The sequence below is a fragment of the Panthera tigris genome, chromosome E3 (assembly GCF_018350195.1).
Source record: "Panthera tigris isolate Pti1 chromosome E3, P.tigris_Pti1_mat1.1, whole genome shotgun sequence".
In the NCBI taxonomy this organism is placed as follows: domain Eukaryota; kingdom Metazoa; phylum Chordata; class Mammalia; order Carnivora; family Felidae; genus Panthera; species Panthera tigris.
This window is the reverse complement of record NC_056675.1, coordinates 38637493-38654820: the sequence shown is the minus strand read 5'-3', so window position 1 is coordinate 38654820 and position 17328 is coordinate 38637493. Positions and strand designations below refer to the sequence as shown.

Sequence of the window (17328 nt, the reverse complement as noted above, 5' to 3'; positions counted from 1 at the left end):
AGACCTGGGAGGTACCGTACTGACCCTGAGCACTAGCCACAGTCCTTGTAGCAAAGGTAGCACAGACCAGCAGAAGGGCTCCCGGGTGGAGGATCGGTACCACATTTAAGCACTGAAAAGGCCTGGCAGAAGCAGGTTAAGAGCAGCAGGCCAGGGGTGCCTGGGTGGTTCGGTCTCTCGATTTCAGCTCAGGTCGTGATCCCAGAGTTGTGGGATCCAGCTCCACGTCAGGCTCTGCTCTGAGCATGGAACCTGCTTAAGATTCTCTCCCCCTCTGCCCTGCTCACGCACACGCGCTCTCTTGCTTGCTCACGCTTTAAAGCAACAACAAAAGCAGCAGGCCACACGTCACTGAGGACGAAGCTTGTAAGGCCAGAGACTGGAAACAGTGAAACCCTAAACATTTTTTTTCCCCCAGAAAAACTCCTTGGAGATCACTAAGAATTTTTATTGCAGTAAAGAAATTTATGGGTCTCAATATCATAATCTGAACTTGCAGGTTTTGTACTCCCAGCCCTTTTAAGAAGAGTTTACTATGTGAATCATTACACTGTCAACCGACAGGATTTTGGAAAGTGCAAAATCCCCTCCACTGCTTTAAGACTTCTAATTTTTGTAACTATTTCACAAGCATTTGAAACAACTAAGGTAAAAAGTTCTTAAGGTGTGTTTCAAGAAACAAAGTAGCACATTTATTACTGCTAGTAGACTAATGTCTTTGGGTGTCAGGAGCTCAAAAATACCAAGATGAATTAAAGCAAACGTGCATTCATTACAAAAAATGTTAGTGCATTTATCCTTTTAGCCTTCGATCTAGCTTGCAGACACTTCTAGATTTAAGAATGGACTCCCATTCTTGAAAGGGAGACTGATAATTTTTTCTGATGTGTAATGTTTACCCAGAGGAGCTGTGTGCTGCCTGATGTATGCAGTTAGGAGGCAGTGGGAATGGTCGAGGTATATTCAACAATGACAAAATGGTTGATTGAAAAATCCCTCAGACCACCAAGAACTTCGGTCAGATCTTCCAGTTAACATCCTCAATTTAGCTGTCCCAGAAGCTATAGTCAGAAGTCAAAACTGGTAACACACCGGGATCCAAACCTGCTCCAGGTCTGATTTCCCCAGGCAAAAAGGGGAAGGGAAAGAAAATGAAATCCTGGAATGTTTTTGGACACAATGTGGAGTCGGGTTTGCCTCTCCATCCCCACCTGCCCTCAAGGCAGGAAAACGTGCTAGAACCGTCGTGTGAGTCCCTACCTCGAAGGTGAAGCTGCCCTTGAGCCCCCTCCCCCCCCCCCCCCCCCCCCCCGCCCCGGCTCTTCTGGGAGGCGGCCAGCTCAAGTTTAGGAAGACTGCCCCGGCCACCGGAACAGCGGTGAAGTGCCTGAGTTTCTCGGAGGAGCTCTAATCCCGAAAACGTTACTTCCAGAGGCAAAGACTTAAGTCCCTTCCTAGGCTTGGGCAAAGCCCAGCCCGTCGCGCCTCGGGGAAGGGACGCGGCGCCCCTAGAACCCCCCGCCGGAGTGGTCCCATCGAGCACCGCTCCCGCGCGGGGCCGGGGGGCGGGGTATCCAGTGCCGACCGGGCGGGCGCTCGGCGGCCGCGTCCCGACAGACCTTTCGTCGCCCCGCGCCCAAGCTCTGGGGCCGCTCGGCTCTCGCCCCGGGGCCCGTGACCGCGCCCCGGAGGCAGCGGGCGCGCGCGCCCCCCTAGCTCGCCGGCGGTCGCTCCGCGGCTGCGCCGGGCCGCGCCTCCGCTCGCGCCCACCCCCTTCGCCCCGGCCGCTCTGGCCCGCCGGCGGACGCTCTGTGGCGGCTCCCGGCTGCGCCCTTCCCCCGGGGGCGCTCTCCTCCCGCAGCCCGTCTCCGTCCCGGACGCTGTGGCCCGCAGGCGGGCGCTCTACCGCTGCGCCGCTCCCCCCCCCCCCCCCCGGGTCTCGCCTCCCAGGGCCGGGCCGGGTCCGGTGGCCGCAGGGTTTCTCTCTCCCTCCTCCCCAGCGGACACCGGCGGCGCTACCGCACTCCCGAAGCCTCCCCGTTCTCTCAGGTGTGCGTGCGCATCTCAGGAGTGCGGCGGGCGCGGCTCCCGCCGTCCGGCAGCGGGGCGACCGCAGACCTGGGTGGTGCGGCCGCGGGGAAAGGGGAGGTTCGGGCGCCGGGAAGGGCGGGCCTGCCGGCTGCCCTGAGGCGAGGCGTCGTTGCTCAAATGCGGTGGGAAGCCCGAGTAGGGAGGGCCTCAAGCCTCGCTGGTTTCAGTTCGCGCGCCCTGGCTACCGGCTGAGAAAGGATGGAGACGGGACAAGAAACGAGGGCAGAGAGACTAGAGACGGGTGCAGTTGTCCGGGCAGGGGGTGATGGCAGCCGGGGCCGGGACCCGAACAACGGAAAGGGACAAGCGGAGTCAAAAGGTAAGCCGTTTGGGACGCAGAACCGATTTCATGCGGGCCCAGAAGGAAGTCTAAAATCATAGGATGACCCCGAAGGGCATTGAAGATCTGCCCCGGACCTGTCTTTCCTGCTCTTCTCTGCCAGCTGCCCCTACGGCAATCATCCAGGGACCTTGCAGCTTCCCAGGGGGGCGCACTCACATCGAAGAGCCTGAGCTCATGCTACCCTTTGCCGGGACTGCCCTGCCACCGCCCTCACTGAACTTTATTTATTTTTAAATGTTTATTTATTTTTGAGAGAAAGAGAGTCGGTGCGAGTGGCAGGAGGGGCAGAGAGAGAGAGGGAGACCCAGAATCTGAAACAGGCTCCAGGCTCGGAGCTGTCAGCACAGAGCCCGACTTGGGGGGGGGGGGGGGAGGGGGGCGGGCGGGGGTAGAGAACTCACTAGCCGCGACATCAGGACCTGAATCGAAACCCGAAGCTTAACGGACTGAGCCACCCAGGCGCCCCTGCCCTCATTAAACTTTAAAGCCCAGCTCAGAAGTGACACTTTTGACCCTCTCAGATGCTTCCCCTTTTACCCAAGCACTCACAAAGCCCTCTTCATACTCCTCTTAGCTCTTACACATCGGACGCGGGTGTGCTCCTATTCTGTTTGTTTCTAATTCAGGTCTAAATGCCCAATACCAGGCTCGGTACATAGCATGCAAAGGCAACGTGAAGTTTCCAGAATTAGTGAATACTTTTCAAAAGGGTGTGACTGCCGGTCACTTATTCTGGAAATTTACCACCCACGGGGGAGGGGCGTTTGATGCCGTCACTTAAATTTAAAGGAACTAAAAAGCGGTACAGTAAGCTCACCGGACCTTCCAATCAACTTCCTCCACAATCCATTCTACCCCAAGCTTAGAACAAACACTAATGTATTATTAACGCATAGGCCTAAAGTATGTTCAGACAAAAAGATATAAAATTGCACATTACAATGTAATGTGCCTATTTTTTAAATACGTAAAATATACCAAAATGTTAAACTATCATTAGTTGATAGAAGTTGGGTGTTTTTCATCATATATATATATATATATATATATATATATATATATTTCCACAATAAGAGGACGGAAACACTAAATAGGTGGTACAGATTTAAGAAAGCAGAGCATGTCACACCATTAAACTAAAAACCAAATCTATTTTTATCTTTTTTAGTCTTTTTAAAAATAACTAGAAATAGCCTATACCTTCCTTGTTATATGTGCTGACTGAGACAGAATGTAATGCTTTCCCATCCGTTCCACCTTAGATAATCCGGGACCACTAAACTCCTTATTATGCAGATCTTTGTCTAAAATAGAAGCAAAAATGGATTAACGAATATTTTTATACTTTAAAGAAGCAAATTTATTTTTAAACTGTATGTTTTAGAAACAATATATAAATGGGCATTGCTGTGCAAAATGAGGTCAGCTGATCAACGCAATGACAATTCACAACAATTCTACATCATATAACATCATAGAACTACAGAAATCTGTAAACACAAAGCCTAATTACTAGAGGTTGAAGGCATATTGAAGGAATCCTTGATAATACGAGGTCTAGGTTTCCAAAAGCTACCAATTCTAGAATGGATTCTACTCTGGAACTGCTTTTTCACTATTTCTCGGTGCATCTCTTTCAGCGTGAAATGGAACCTTTGAAACTCAGGTGTGACATCAACAAAGTCAAGTAGGTGGTCCAAACTCTCTCTTACAGCAGATAACTTAAATCCAGAAGTCTGCTCTTTGCCTCCTCTTCCTTTCTGAGGAACTTCCTTTGTAATTTCACTTTTCGCTTTTGGGGGATGACCCTTTTCTTCATCATCCCCATTTAACCACACCCTCTCATCAGCCAGTGTGGCTTCCAGCTCCCCACATTTCTCAAGGATTTCTCCATCGTCTCCATCTTCTAAGCCTTGAAATTCATACTCGGGCTCCTTTTTGTAAAGGAGATTTTCCCACGCGTTCGCTATGGTGATCTGTTGTACTTCATCCCAACTCTTTGCCCAGTTAAAAACTGCACTTCTTACGTTGTAGATTTTAATCTTGGACACTCCTTTTTCTCCTTTCTCTTGCTCATCATCACTTTCTTCAAAAATCACAAGACTCTCTTCAAGCTGCTTCCACCTATAAAGCCTTTTGCAGCTCAAGATGACACCTTGATTCATTGGCTGAATCAAGGTTGAAGTGTTAGCGGGAAAGAACAGACACTTTATTCGGCCATCCTCACTGGTTAGTGATTCGGTGGAAGGGTGAACTGGAGAGCTGTCCAGAAGTAACAAGGCCCTGACGTCCTCTTCATGGAATCTTAAAACGTTAAGTTGAAAATGCCTGACCTCAGGAACAAAGTTTTGAAAGAACCAGTCTGAGAACAATTCTCTGGTAAACCAGACATCTTTACTAGGTTTATATATCACAGGTAATGTACTCGCGTCCTCTTTCACGCTTTTGGGCAGCTTTGACTTGCCAATAATGATGGACTTTAACTTATGAGTTCCATCCGCATTTGCACATAAGAGAGCAGACAACCGTTCTTTGTTTATTTTCCGTCCAGGCAGGCAGATCTCTTTTCTGCATGCCGGAATGTTTTCTGGCATCGACTTCCAAAAGAGGTCAGTCTCACCCCCACTGTACAGCTGAGCCAAACTCAGTTTCTCCTCTTGCATAAGCGTGTAGAGGTTTTGTCGGAATGGCTCAACGTTTTCAGAAGCTGCATTTAGGACTTGTTCCCCGCATACTTTTCGATTCCCAATTGCGTGCCTGTTTCGAAACCTAAAAAGCCAACCGGTGCTAGCTTTAAAGTCCGTGCGCCCAAAACACTGTGCGAATCTCTCCGCGGCAGCCTGAAGCTCCACACCTCTAACAGGGACGCCAGCCGAGCGTTTCTGTTGGTACCACATGTACACTGCGTCATCCACATCACCGTATTTGGCTCCTGTCGTCCTCTTTCTCTTCTCAGCCCCCACTAACGGCATGTCCTGCTTCAGTACAAAGTCCAAAATCAGTTTCTTATTCTTTTTAATGTCATAAAATGTTGATTTACTGATCCCAAATTCATCCATTACACTTTTTAGAGATCGTCCAGCTTCAATCCTACTGAGGACCTTCATTTTCTCCTCCAAATTCAATGTCGTATACTTCCCTCTTTTATTCATGCTGAATTTGACTTCAAACAACCCAACGGGAGGAAAGAAGGGGGAAAAAAAAAACCTTACAGCTGGAAAAAATTAAAGGCAAAACACTAGCTCAAAGCCCCCAAAGGCACAGGCATTTGTACGGAGGGGTAACGGGCTAAAAGGGATAAAGGCTCCTGACCGAAGTGCTGGTCTAGAGAGAAGGTCTTCGGAACTCAGAAAGCCACCACAGTCAAAGCCCTATCTAGCTGCCGCTCCTGCAACACGTTCTCAGAATGACCGTGATCAGTTCTCAGAACGCCACCCTCCTTTCCTGATAGACACAGCAGCACCGGTCAGGAATAACAGGAATACCGGAATACTCTCCCTGACTCGACACAGGAAGAGACACCAGGAGGAGAGGCGAGATGAGGCCGCAAGGACAGACCCAGGTGAGATAAGTCTACGTCAAAAGGGGTGGTGCTTGAGAAGGGTGTGGGAAAACCTCAGACGCAAAGACAGAGCGGTCTTGTGTTGCAGAGATGCAGCGCGGCTTCTCCCCTTCCAAGACGACCCGATTTTACCTCACTGCCAGAAAAAAAAGCGGCGCTCGTGTTGCTCTGGAAGTAGTGTTCACTGGACAGCAGCAGTCCGTCCTCCCGGATAAAGACTTCAAGCTGTCCTGACTTTGGGATGTCTGGAGAGCTGGTATTCTTGAACAGCCGTACAGTATCTTCGGGCGGACGAGAAGGTTAGGAGGTTCCGTCGTCCATGTGAAGAAATCCAACATTTATTACATTCCATATAGCATTCTCAGAGACTGAGTTTTAACTTCCTACGTTCACCAAGGCAATCTGCAAGTACGTAAAAACTGGCGAGTGGCACTTTTCCGCTCTCAGAGCTCCTTCCTTGTGTACATCTGGAATTACTCACAAGTTTTGTTTTTCAATGGCGCTTCTCCATGTTCAGAATTATCAAGTTTCAGAATCCTGGTGTTGCTTATAGATCAATCCAGAAGTTTTAAAAATATCATAGGTAAAATTTTTTAAAAAGATTCCACCTTTCCTTTCTTTTTCTAGATTTGTGTTAGGGTGCTCAGTAACAGATTTTTTATATTTGAGACTTCACTTGGTTTCTCTTTACTGTAGATTTTGCTTAATGTGAACGAATACTCACTTTTTCCCCTGCGTGGAGAAATTTAAAGGGTTTCTCTATGGTGTTTCTGATCAACTGTCTCCTATAAATCCTTCTGCTGGCAAAGTCTTTGGTAGCTCTGCGAACTCAAATATTCCTTGCAGGTCCAGATGGCGATGCCCAGTGCCATTCCATGTCCTTACAAATGTCCTACTCTAGGTTAATTTCATTGTTTTCATTCCAGATACACACACTCATGAGAAGTAACAAACACTGCCACTTTTATCCATTTCAGGTGCTATGAAGAAAGAAAAGCATGTCAGAGAAATGAGAAAAACGATTGGCATTTCAGTCATGTTTCCTCTCCTATACGGCACAGGCCGACTGGCTTTCGTTCATTCTTCAACCACAAAGAATTATCACAAGCTTCTCATCTAGAAACCCAGGAGAGTCCAGGCCGCTAGTTATCTGCTAACATTTGTTGCGAGAAATGACAACTGCTTTGTGGAGCACTGAGAGGATCGTGAGAGAATAGGACTGTTCTCAGTGTGGAGGCCGATGCAGACTAAGATCAAGCAGCTTTCTAAAAGGCAGCTATAAGTAAGGGAACTATTCATCCATAGCTATTACAAATTGAAAGAGAAAAAAGAATTTTTTAGCCAGTAGCAGCATGATTAACTCCAGCCAGTCACCCAGCAAAACCATTCAGCCCACTACGGCACTTGTGTGGTATCTCGGAATAAAGTGTATGTATTTGCAGTCATCGCTGCCCACTCATCATTTTTCAGGCGGTGCACTGACAGGGGAATGTGATTTCACAAGGAGAATCTCAGGGGACTTTGGTCTCATCCGCAGCAAGAGTGGGCAACGTTGGCCCCAGACTCCAAACTACAAAAATCATTACTGGTCCTCATTCACTATTCACCAGTTTGTGCCTTGTTTCCCCTTCCTGCTTCACAGGATCTCTTTCCCCACTTTTTCTCCCCAGCTTCCCCGACCAACTCCGTACCCATGATACGAATCACGCCTGCCAATACTGTGCAAGGGCACCGCCAGCACAACTTCACTTATTCACTTTAATAAGTTCCATTATATGCTCAGCCTTGGGCCTGATGGGCAGGATCTCAAAACTAAGAGCAGCGCTGTCCACGGGTTCTGGAAGCCTGGGAAGAATAATTGCTCTTGAAAAAATTAAGTCCCAACCTGACTCAGGTTCCAAGGAAATGAACCTGCTTTGAAACATTCCAGTGACTTAGATGCTTTTTCTTACCGCCTGTGTTTAATCCTCTTCTCTCACGCAAAAAGGACCAGAGAGCGGCTCCCGATTCCATCTGAAAGCACCACTAACATCATGGCCTGGACCTGATCTCCCATTTTCATTCCCACCTTAACCTTCCTTCCAGACGAACTGCCCTGGAAAGAAGCTCCCTCGGAAAGCCTGCGGGGATGCTCCGGGAGTTACTTTATTCAGTGCCATATCCTCACTCCCGTGCTAGGCACTCCGCGCAGGTCCCCCAGAACTTCTTTTCTAAGGCAAGTCTCCTCCAAATGTAGCCCAGTCACACTTAGTGAAAAGGTACCGCCGATCTTCTCACACCCCAATCTTTCCCAGCTTTCGAGGCTTTGCTCTTCCCTCTCCCTCTCTGTGTGGATGTGGCCCCACTCCCGGGGGCGGGCAGATCCCTCAAGCCTTTTCCCATTTCTTTTCCCATTTCCCCGACCACGGGTCAACTTTCACTTCTTGGAATCCCGCAGCGCTCAGCTCAGGGCTCCCTCTTCCTAGCTAGTGATGGTCGCGAAAGTGCCTCAGTCTTTCGGCCAGACTCCGTGCATCAGAGACCTGGTCCTGCGGACTCTACCACCGGCTGCACGTCGTGCGCCTAGTAAGTAACCCGCTGCCTGGTGAAGGCCGACACTACGAGAACCCCGATGACTAGGAGACAGCGACACCTCGAGATACTGCGGTCCTGAAAGGTGGGATTCACGAACTCCGAACTCTCCGTGGGACGAATGCCCATTTTACCCAGGCAACTCTGGCAGAGACTGCAGGGGAGGCCAGATGAAAAGGGGGTTCCCAGCCTCCAGGGAGCATGCCGTAGCGGACAGGCGGGCGCCAGGACCGCAGGGGCCCCAAATCCCAGCCTAGGGGCTCTGGTCGGTCACCTGTGGGGCCCAGGCCGAGCCGCGCCTCCATTTCCCGGTCAAGGACAACCACACACATGGATCCCGTTTCACAGGCTGAAACCTACCTCACGAGGAAAACGTAATCGTCGTGGGGGACGCGCGGCCCAGAAAAGGGACGAGCCCTCTGGGGGCCGCCGATCGTGACCGGGACGCAAGCCCCGGGAAGGCCGAGGGCCCCGCGCGCGCAGGGGCGGGCACCCTCGCCGGGAGGGCCTCCCGGACACCGGGCGCCGCCGGGTGCGCAGCGCCTCCCGGAGCGGCGACGCGAGGCGGCGACAGCCGCTCGCCGAGCCGCGCACAGGCCCCTCTAGGCCGCGGCGGGCCGGGACACTCGGTAGCATTAACTCTTTCCCGCCGCCAGGGCTGCACCGGGCGGAAGGCCGCCTCCTCCGCGCGAAGCCCGGGGCCGCGGCGCGGCTGCTCGGAGCCCCTCCCCCGGAAGCGCGTCACTCCGCTTCCGGCCGGAGCGCGGGGTCGAATGGGCGGCGGGCGGCGACGGGGACCTGAGGGCGTGTGCTGAGGTCTGGCCTGTGCCTCGCGGGGCCCGCCTCTGAGCGGCGCGGGGCGGAGGGCGGCGACCTGCAGGTGAGCCCGGGGCGGGGGCAGCGTCGGTCCCGGAGCTCCCGAGGGACACCGGTCGCTGCGCGCCGGGCGGGGGCGAGACAGCCATTGTCCGAGGGCGGCGGCACTTGGCGGGCCCGGCGGCGGGAGCCTGACAGCCGGACCGTCTTGGGGAACTCCGCCGTCGGGGAGTTCGGGCTCTAAAGGCCACGTCGCTGTCCCCCCTTGCGCAGACGGTGCCGGGGCCGCGCTGGGACCCCGTCGGTCACCGGGGCGGGCCTTGTGGTCGCGGGCTTTCCGGCCGGGCGTCCAGAAGCGGGGCGGGCGCGCAGCGGGCTTTCCCGCCTCGGGGGCCGGTGTCACCGGACGCCGGGCACCCGGGCGGTGCAGCCTCGGAGACGGCTGCTTCTGCGGGTGCCGAGCCTGGGCAGCGTGCCCGTGCCTGCTGAGCATGCTGGGCAGCCGGGAGCCGGCCACGGGGGAGTACCGTGGCTTCCGGGACGAATTTGGGCGCCGTTCCCGCGGGATCGCTCAGGGAAAGCGAGGCTCCCGAGACTGTCCTCAGCCTCGCCCCGAGGTCTCAGTGACCGTGGAAGAAAGGGCAGGTGGGCTGAAGGGTCACCCTCATCACCCCCGACTCCCCTCCTCTCCTCTTTTACGGCTTTGCCTTTGGATAAACATTTTGTAAGCAAAGGTCCGCCTTTACTGTTCTGGGTGAAGTAGGGAGAGATTTAAAAATGCAGGAACGAGTCGTGTGCACGGTGCCCTCTTACAGTTCTTGCAAAGAGGTGCCGAAGGAGAGTGTTGAGCATCTAGTTGCTTAATTGGGGGGATGCTAAGGCTCCTTTTTCCCTAATTACTTTCCTTCTCTGGTGTCGCTTCTCTGTCCCAGGTCTCCTGCCAGTAGGCATACCGTGGAATTGAGAAGGTGGAATGTTCCATGCACTGTGGGCTTCCATCTTCACGACGGCATGAAGGGTCAGAGAGGTTGTACCCCCTTACTATAGACAGGAGACCGGGATGACACGTTAAGATTGAAGAGAAACTCAGAATGTTGTCCGGATGGCCCCTTGGCATGGGGAAGGTGGGGTAGGAAGCACGAGAGTGAAATCTTTGGACAAGCTCCTTGCAGCCAGAAGCTGTAAGTGTTCTCACTGTCCAACCTTTCCTGAATTGTGACCATTTTTAGGAAGGCCAAGCCCTCAGTGGACGTTTGTCTCTCAACGAGCTGTGCCTTATTGCACCTGAATAATAGGAGACAAAGAGTCTGGCGGTGGATTTTTAAATTTTTTTAACATTTATTTATGTTTGAGAGAGAGAAACACATGCACAGAGTGAGAGCTGGAGACACAGAATCCAAAGCAAGCTCCAGGCTCTGAGCTGTCAGCACAGAGCCCTACAGGGGGGCCTGACCCAAGAACTTTGAGATCATGACCTGAGCTGAAGTTGGTGGCTTAACTGACTGAGCCACCCAGGTGCCCTTGGCAGTGGATTTTTTAAAGGGAAAGCAAGGCAGGATTTTTCTGTTCATTTGTCTGTTGTTATGAAGAGGAGATAACAAAGTTCTTGTGACACTCTCACTGACGTGCACTTTTTTTCTGTTCACTACTCTAGGACGAAGATCGTTTTATTGATTTTGCTCCAGAGCTGACTGGGCCTCGTTTGCCAAAGGTGGTGCTGGCGGGGTGTCCAACACAGGAGTAAAACTGTTCCTACAGCAGAGTAATGATGGTAGATATGAAGGTGGCTGACTGTTTGAGCCCTCAGATCAGGGCTCTGTGGGAGTGCCAGGGACCTGAGATAGAGAGTTCCAGTCACATTAAGAAGTATACCCCACAAACGGACAGGCTCAGTCCAGAAAGCTGTCGCGAGCACTTCCGGAACTTCCACTATCGTGACGCCCCCGGACCTCGTGAAGTTGTTGGCCGGCTTCAGGAATTTTGCCGTCAGTGGCTGAGGCCTGAGATCCACTCAAAAGAGCAGATCCTGGAACTGCTTGTGCTAGAACAGTTTGTGACCATTCTGCCCACGGACACCCAGAGCCGGATAAGGAAGGACCATCTACAAAGCATTGAGGAGGCCGTGACCCTGGTAGAACACTTGGAGAGGGAATCTGGTCAAACGAGGAACAGGGTGAGAAGAAAGATTCCTGATTCCCGTGATGAAATAGGGTGAAAGTGGATTGGGGGGGGGGGCACTTCATTGAGAAATAAGGTGAATTAGGTCACTGTTCCATTGTTCCTTTAGTACAACTGAGGCAAAGCCTGAAACCACAGACCCACAGCAGTAGTCTCAGGTTTCACAGATACTTTCCTGGCCTTCCAGAACGACTGCATTTGTGATCTATAGAGCCAGGGTGAATGGAGAGTCATAAGCCTAGTATGGCTTGCCCGAGGACTTGGGTTTTGAGTTACAAATGAGTAAAAGGAAATAAGGAGTTGGAGAGGAAGGGGAGGACCTGAAAAAGGGAGAACACTTAGAAACGAAAAGTTGAGTGGAGATAGTAAAGAGAAGGAAAACCCAAACAACGAAGGAAGAGTGCAAGGGGAGAGAAAAGGAGGCAGAAAAAAGGGAAACAGCTTTGGAAATCCTAGCAGAGTAGCCGAGAGGAGAGAGACATTGAGGGATATTGTCCTCTGATTCAAATGAGAGAGCCTCCACGGCGCCCTCCGCAGTTGGTCTTTGGCTCTGCTGGTTCGTGGGAATCCAGGGTGTGTTCTTAGCCACGTGGCAGAACACCAGCTGGCGTCAGGCCAACTGGGAAGAAGACACAGGCAGGCATATGTGTGGTGCCAGAAATCATCTGGAGGTAGGTTGGAGCCACACTCTCTTCCCCTCTCTTTTCCCATTTCGTCCCCCATTCTCTGAAAGCCTTTCCTGGCCATGGGGATAATCTGGTTGATGAGACAGTTTTCTTTGTTCTTTAATCTTTTGAGAGAATGAGAAGACACAAACACATTAAGCAGGGATCAAAGTCAAGAGAGAAGGTCTGTCAAAGTAGCATGATAACAGGTGGCCTATGTAGTCTGAGTTGCACTGTGTTTAGAGGGGTGGGGCCTGCTGTGGTGGAGGGCTAGCGTGAGCCACATTTCTTTTCCTTTTATCCCAATATTGCCACATTTTGTGGAGAATTCTTTTTGAAAAATTGGTCGCCCGTTGTTTCTTTAAGCCTTTTTGTCATTTCCTTTAGTGTTGTATATCTTCTACCATCTGGACTGTTCGCTTTTTCCTCCTTCTACAATCAACCCCAAAACCAAAAATAACTTTTGTGGTAACAAAGGTGGGGATTATTTCTAGGTTGCCATCCAAGAGCTGGGAAAGGAGTCAGTGCTCTTGAGAGAAACAGCAGAGTCCCAGCCAGTGGGCCTGGCCCAGGATGAAGAATTCTGGAATACATACCAAGGTTTGCAAGAACAGCTGAGCGGGAACACTCATAAAGAATCTGAGCCTGTATGTGAGAGGGGTAAGGCACATCATGATAATTCCCTCATTGGGATCTGTGATAAGAGCTTATTGAACCAGAACATGCCCAGCTATGTGGATGGGCGGATTCAGCCACGTAGCAATTACGATGTCCCCTAGATGGCAGTAGAGCACCAGCTGTGGGTGAATTTGGGGGTTGGCCCAGGATACAGAAACATCCAGACTACAGAACCCTGGTAATAACACCAAATATTCTGTTCTTTAGAAAGCGGTGGTAGAATATGAACACACTTTTGTACCAGGAGACAAATAAATGCTAAAAAAAAATAGATCTGTTGTACACCGGATATCTTGAGTACTTCATTTTCAAATTTGTTTAACTTTGCCTAAGTGAGAGCAATTTACACCATGAGAGGGGAAAAAAGGTTTTTCTTACATTTATTCATTCTCAAAGGCTGAGGAACCCATTCTAGTGGCCGGTAGATACTTAGCTCTTGTATATGATGATGAGACCACTCCAGGGCACCACGTATACTTGCAAGGGTGTCCTGTCTCTGCTGAAAGAATCGTGATCATCTGTATTTTAGAAATGAGCTGAGGATGTTTATGGACAGAAGCAAGAGAGATTTCCCCTGGCTCTTTTCCACCCACAGCTGTGCCTGTTCACCAGATCTTAGCCTTTTCTGAGAAGACAAACACCAAAGACTGGACAGTGGCACCTGAGCTCGTCTTGCCTGAGTCCCAGGTGAGCTGTGCAGTCCAGCCATTGAGGGCTGCCTTTCCCCGGGCCCGTGACCCACACTGCCCAGCTCACAGGCGTGTTAGCCCCAGTGTTCTCCCTGTGAAAATGAGCACCTCCGAGTCTGTTGCTGATCTATTGCCCTTTTTCTTTTCACCCTCTCACTTTAAAAAATATCCAATGCTGTTAATTCGCTGAGTGCCCGGGGTCTACCATGGGCCAGATGGTAGGGCTGCTTCTCTAGTGGCAAGTACTGAGCTGAAGCCCATTCTCTTCCTTAGAGCTTGTTGACATTTGAAGAAGTGGCCATGTATTTTTCCCAGGAAGAATGGGAGTTACTGGATCCCACTCAGAAGGCCCTCTACAATGATGTCATGCGGGAAAACTATGAGACTGTCATCTCGCTAGGTAAAGAATCTCCCTCTCCCGTCGGGTAGACGTTGAGTAGTCTGTCATGTTCCTGGCTTCCTAGGAACGGACTTCAGTGAGAGGCTGTGTTCCAGTAACCGGTTGTTTCTCACCTAGATGGTGTGAGCACGGAAAGGCATGTCCGGATCACCTGGAGAGCCTTTTGCAAATGCACACGCTCATTCCTTACCCTAAAATCCGTGATTGCTCCCTGCCGTCTCTCCTAAGCTGCTTTTCTTTTGTCTTTCCCATCTCCGTAAAGAGCAGCACTACTCACCCAACACTTGAGGCCAGAACACTTGTGTTCATCCTTGACTCTGATCTTGTGCTCTTGCCATGCTACTGATGTAACCATGTCCTCGGGCTCCGCACGCCAAGTACAGCCTGAGTCTGACTGTTAGCGTGTTGGTCGCATCCAGGGGAACGTGTAACCAGGCTCACCTCAGTACTTCCTAACTGGCTCCTTCTGCCACTGCTCTTAGCCTTCCACAATCTACTTTGCACGCAGCGGCCAGATTTTTAAAGAACTTGATCAGATCATGAGATTACCCTGTTTAAAATGTTGAGATGATTTCTCACACATTTAGGACCAAACCCAAGTTCTTTGCCAAGGTCCCAGGAGCCTCCAAGATCTAGCACCCTTTCATCCGCCACTCGAGCCCTTGCTCAGCCCTCTTTATCGACACTGATCTTGCTGTTTCTTGAACTCACCACGTTCTTTTTTACTTTCCCCTTTCCATTCCTTGGCACACTGGACTGAGTTCTGCAATTCTAAACCTCTAGTTTTGGCCCAATTTTGAACAATTTATGACATAAGGGAAAAAAACATTTCCTTTTATTGCTTTCACTCATCAAACCAAAGACCGTCAACTGGGGAACCTGGTGTAGAAGCCGGTAGGTGTTCAGTTCTTGCGTCCGGTCAGAAGGCCACTTCTAGGTAACAGGCAACAGTTTTAAAGGTATTACATCTCTGATGAAAGAATTGAGGATTGTCTGTCTTTTAGCAATAAGCTAAGGATGTTCATAGAAGTGAGAGACATTTCTTCTGGCTCTTTTCCACCCACAGCTGTGCCTGCTCACCAGATCCTAGCCTTTCCTGAGCAGACAATCACCAAAGACTGGACAGTGGCACCTGAGCTCGTCTTGCCTGAGTCCCAGGTGAGCTGTGCAGTCCAGCCATCGAGGGCTGCCTTTCCCCGGGCCCATGACCCACGCTGCCCTGCAGGTGCTCACAGGTGCCAGTGTTCTTCCTGGAAACCAGGTTCTTCCTACTCTCTTGCTGATCCTTTTGCCTCTTTCCTTTCTCCCCTTTGACTTAAAAAAAAAAAAAAAAAAAAATATATATATATATATATATATATATATGTATGTATGTGTGTGTGTGTACACACACATATATATATAGGTACGTATACTTATGTTGGCTCTTATTTCGTTCAGTGCCTGACCTAACATGTAGTTCATGGACTGGATGGAAGGGCTGCTTCTCTAGTGGCAAGTACTGAGCTGAAGCCCGTTGTCTTCCTTAGAGCTTGTTGACATTTGAAGAAGTGGCCATGTATTTTTCCCAGGAAGAATGGGAGTTCCTGGATCCCACTCAGGAGGCCCTCTACAATGATGTCATGCGGGAAAACTATGAGACTGTCATCTCGCTAGGTAAAGAATCTCCCTCTCCCGTTGGGTAGAAATTAAGTAAACTGTCATATCCGCTGCTTACTCGGAATGTCCTCCCGTGAGAGGCTCTGTTCTAGTAATTGGTTGTTTCTCAACTAGATGGTGTATGGGCAGGGGAAAGGTGCATCCAGATCACCTGGGAGCTTTGCCCAGGTGTTCGTACACTGTCTAGATTTCTTGACTGATTTTTTTTCTTTCTCCCCCAAATCTGTTCCTGTCCTATTTTTCTCAACTTAGTAAAGAGCGTTTACCCAGTTCCTCGGAGGTAGGAACATACAGTCATTCTTTACTGTGATCTTGCCACCATACCCCATTTTATCGCATCACTGTCTTGTGGCTCAACCTTCACAGTGTAGCCCGAGTACAGCCACGTCTCATTCCCTCCTGCTCTTAGCCTCCTGGTTTAAGCTAGGAGCATGTCTAACCAGACTGACCTTGGTACTTTCTGACTGGTACGCCGGCCACCATTCTTGCCCTCCCACTCTGTGTTTTCCACACAGCAGCCAGAATCTTTTAAACACTGATCCAATCGTGACGTTTCCCGTGTCAGCACCTTATAATGACTCATCACGTTCAGAGTAAAATCCAAACCTTACTGAAGTGCTTATTCGGATCCTCCAGGATCTGACCCTACTCACCTCCCTGCCCTCGTCTCCTGCCACTTGTGCCCTTGCTCAGGCCTCTTGATCCTCACTGATCTTTCTGTTTCTCGAACTTGCTACGCACATTTCTACCTTCCCCTTTTCTCTGCCTGGCACATCTTGTGCCACATACTAAATCTCTCCCTTTTACCTTTCTGGTCCAATATCACTTTCTCAAAGAGGCCTTCCATAGGACCTCATCTCAAGTAGCTTCAGAGAAGCAGAATGTTTTTTGTTTTTTTTTTAAAATAAACTTTATTTATTTTGAGAGAGAGCACACGCGTGAGTAGGAGAGGGGCAGAGAGAGAGGGAATCCCAAGCAGGCTCCACTGTGTAGCATAGAGCCTGATGCAGGGCTTGATCTCACAAACAGTGAGATCTTTTGATCTGAGCCAAAATCAAGAGATGGATGCTTAACCAACTGAGCCACCCAGGTGCCCCAGAGAAGAAGATTCTTAAATGCTGAGTTATTCTGCTTTAGTTTTGTTCAAAACATTTATTACATGCTGACCGCTTTGTTGATTGCTGTTTGCTTGTCTCGTTCTCCCAATAGAAGGTAAGCTCCATGAGACCGGGGTGCTTTGACTTACTCACCACTGTATCATCAGCCCAAGGAGAGTGCCTGGCACACGACAGGCAGTCAGTACACATTGCCTGAATGACCGAGTGATGCATACTTCCCGGTTTGGCAGTGTATAATTAGGAGAGTTTCACTGAGGGATTCTGGTCTGTTTCTTCCACCTGGACAAGAACCGGTGAACGCTAAGAGTGGGAAAAAGCTTCCCTCTCCGGTGCGTGGTGCTCAAGAGCTAAGTAAACACTTACTGTTCCCATGACAGGAATCACTGGCGCGTGTGATAACGCAGCCCACTGCCCTTCACCTGGCTCTGCCAGACTCGGGCGGATCCTAAAGAATTAGTAGAACGAATCTGTATTCCCTGCAGCCTCTCGGGCTGGGTGCCATCTTGTTTAATATGGGGCGGTCTCGGTGGCAGGAGAGGGGCGTTGTGGGTGGATTCC

At 50.4% G+C, this 17328-nt stretch overlaps 1 protein-coding gene and 1 long non-coding RNA gene across 14 annotated transcripts in view; both read left to right on the top strand.

The window, feature by feature from the left end:
- Positions 1-1932: 1932 nt before the first annotated feature.
- Positions 1933-7441, top strand: LOC122234625. Of its 3 annotated transcripts, XR_006212468.1 has the most exons (5): positions 1933-2049; positions 2259-2410; positions 5886-5996; positions 6085-6579; positions 6974-7441. It is a non-coding gene; the product is annotated as an uncharacterized LOC122234625 (long non-coding RNA). The 3 variants fall into 3 exon arrangements; XR_006212467.1 differs by lacking the exon at positions 1933-2049 and having other exon boundaries at positions 2065-2410; positions 6085-6404; XR_006212466.1 differs by lacking the exon at positions 1933-2049 and having other exon boundaries at positions 2065-2410.
- Positions 7442-9331: 1890 nt separating this feature from the next.
- ZNF75A (zinc finger protein 75a) overlaps positions 9332-17328 on the top strand; it is a 56365-nt gene continuing 48368 nt past the window's right edge. For 5 of the 11 annotated variants that reach the window (XM_042972365.1, XM_042972363.1, XM_042972368.1 and 2 more), the window contains exons 1-7: positions 9332-9447; positions 11038-11556; positions 12721-12886; positions 13500-13591; positions 13867-13993; positions 15060-15151; positions 15523-15649. In XM_042972365.1, the coding sequence (XP_042828299.1) occupies positions 11149-11556; positions 12721-12886; positions 13500-13591; positions 13867-13993; positions 15060-15151; positions 15523-15649 (1012 nt within the window). In that variant the 5' untranslated portion in view covers positions 9332-9447; positions 11038-11148. Of the gene's footprint in view, positions 9448-10315; positions 10565-11037; positions 11557-12720; positions 12887-13499; positions 13592-13866; positions 13994-15059; positions 15152-15522; positions 15650-17328 lie in introns of those variants that run through there. The other 6 variants (XM_042972361.1, XM_042972359.1, XM_042972357.1 and 3 more) reach the window with 4 other exon arrangements.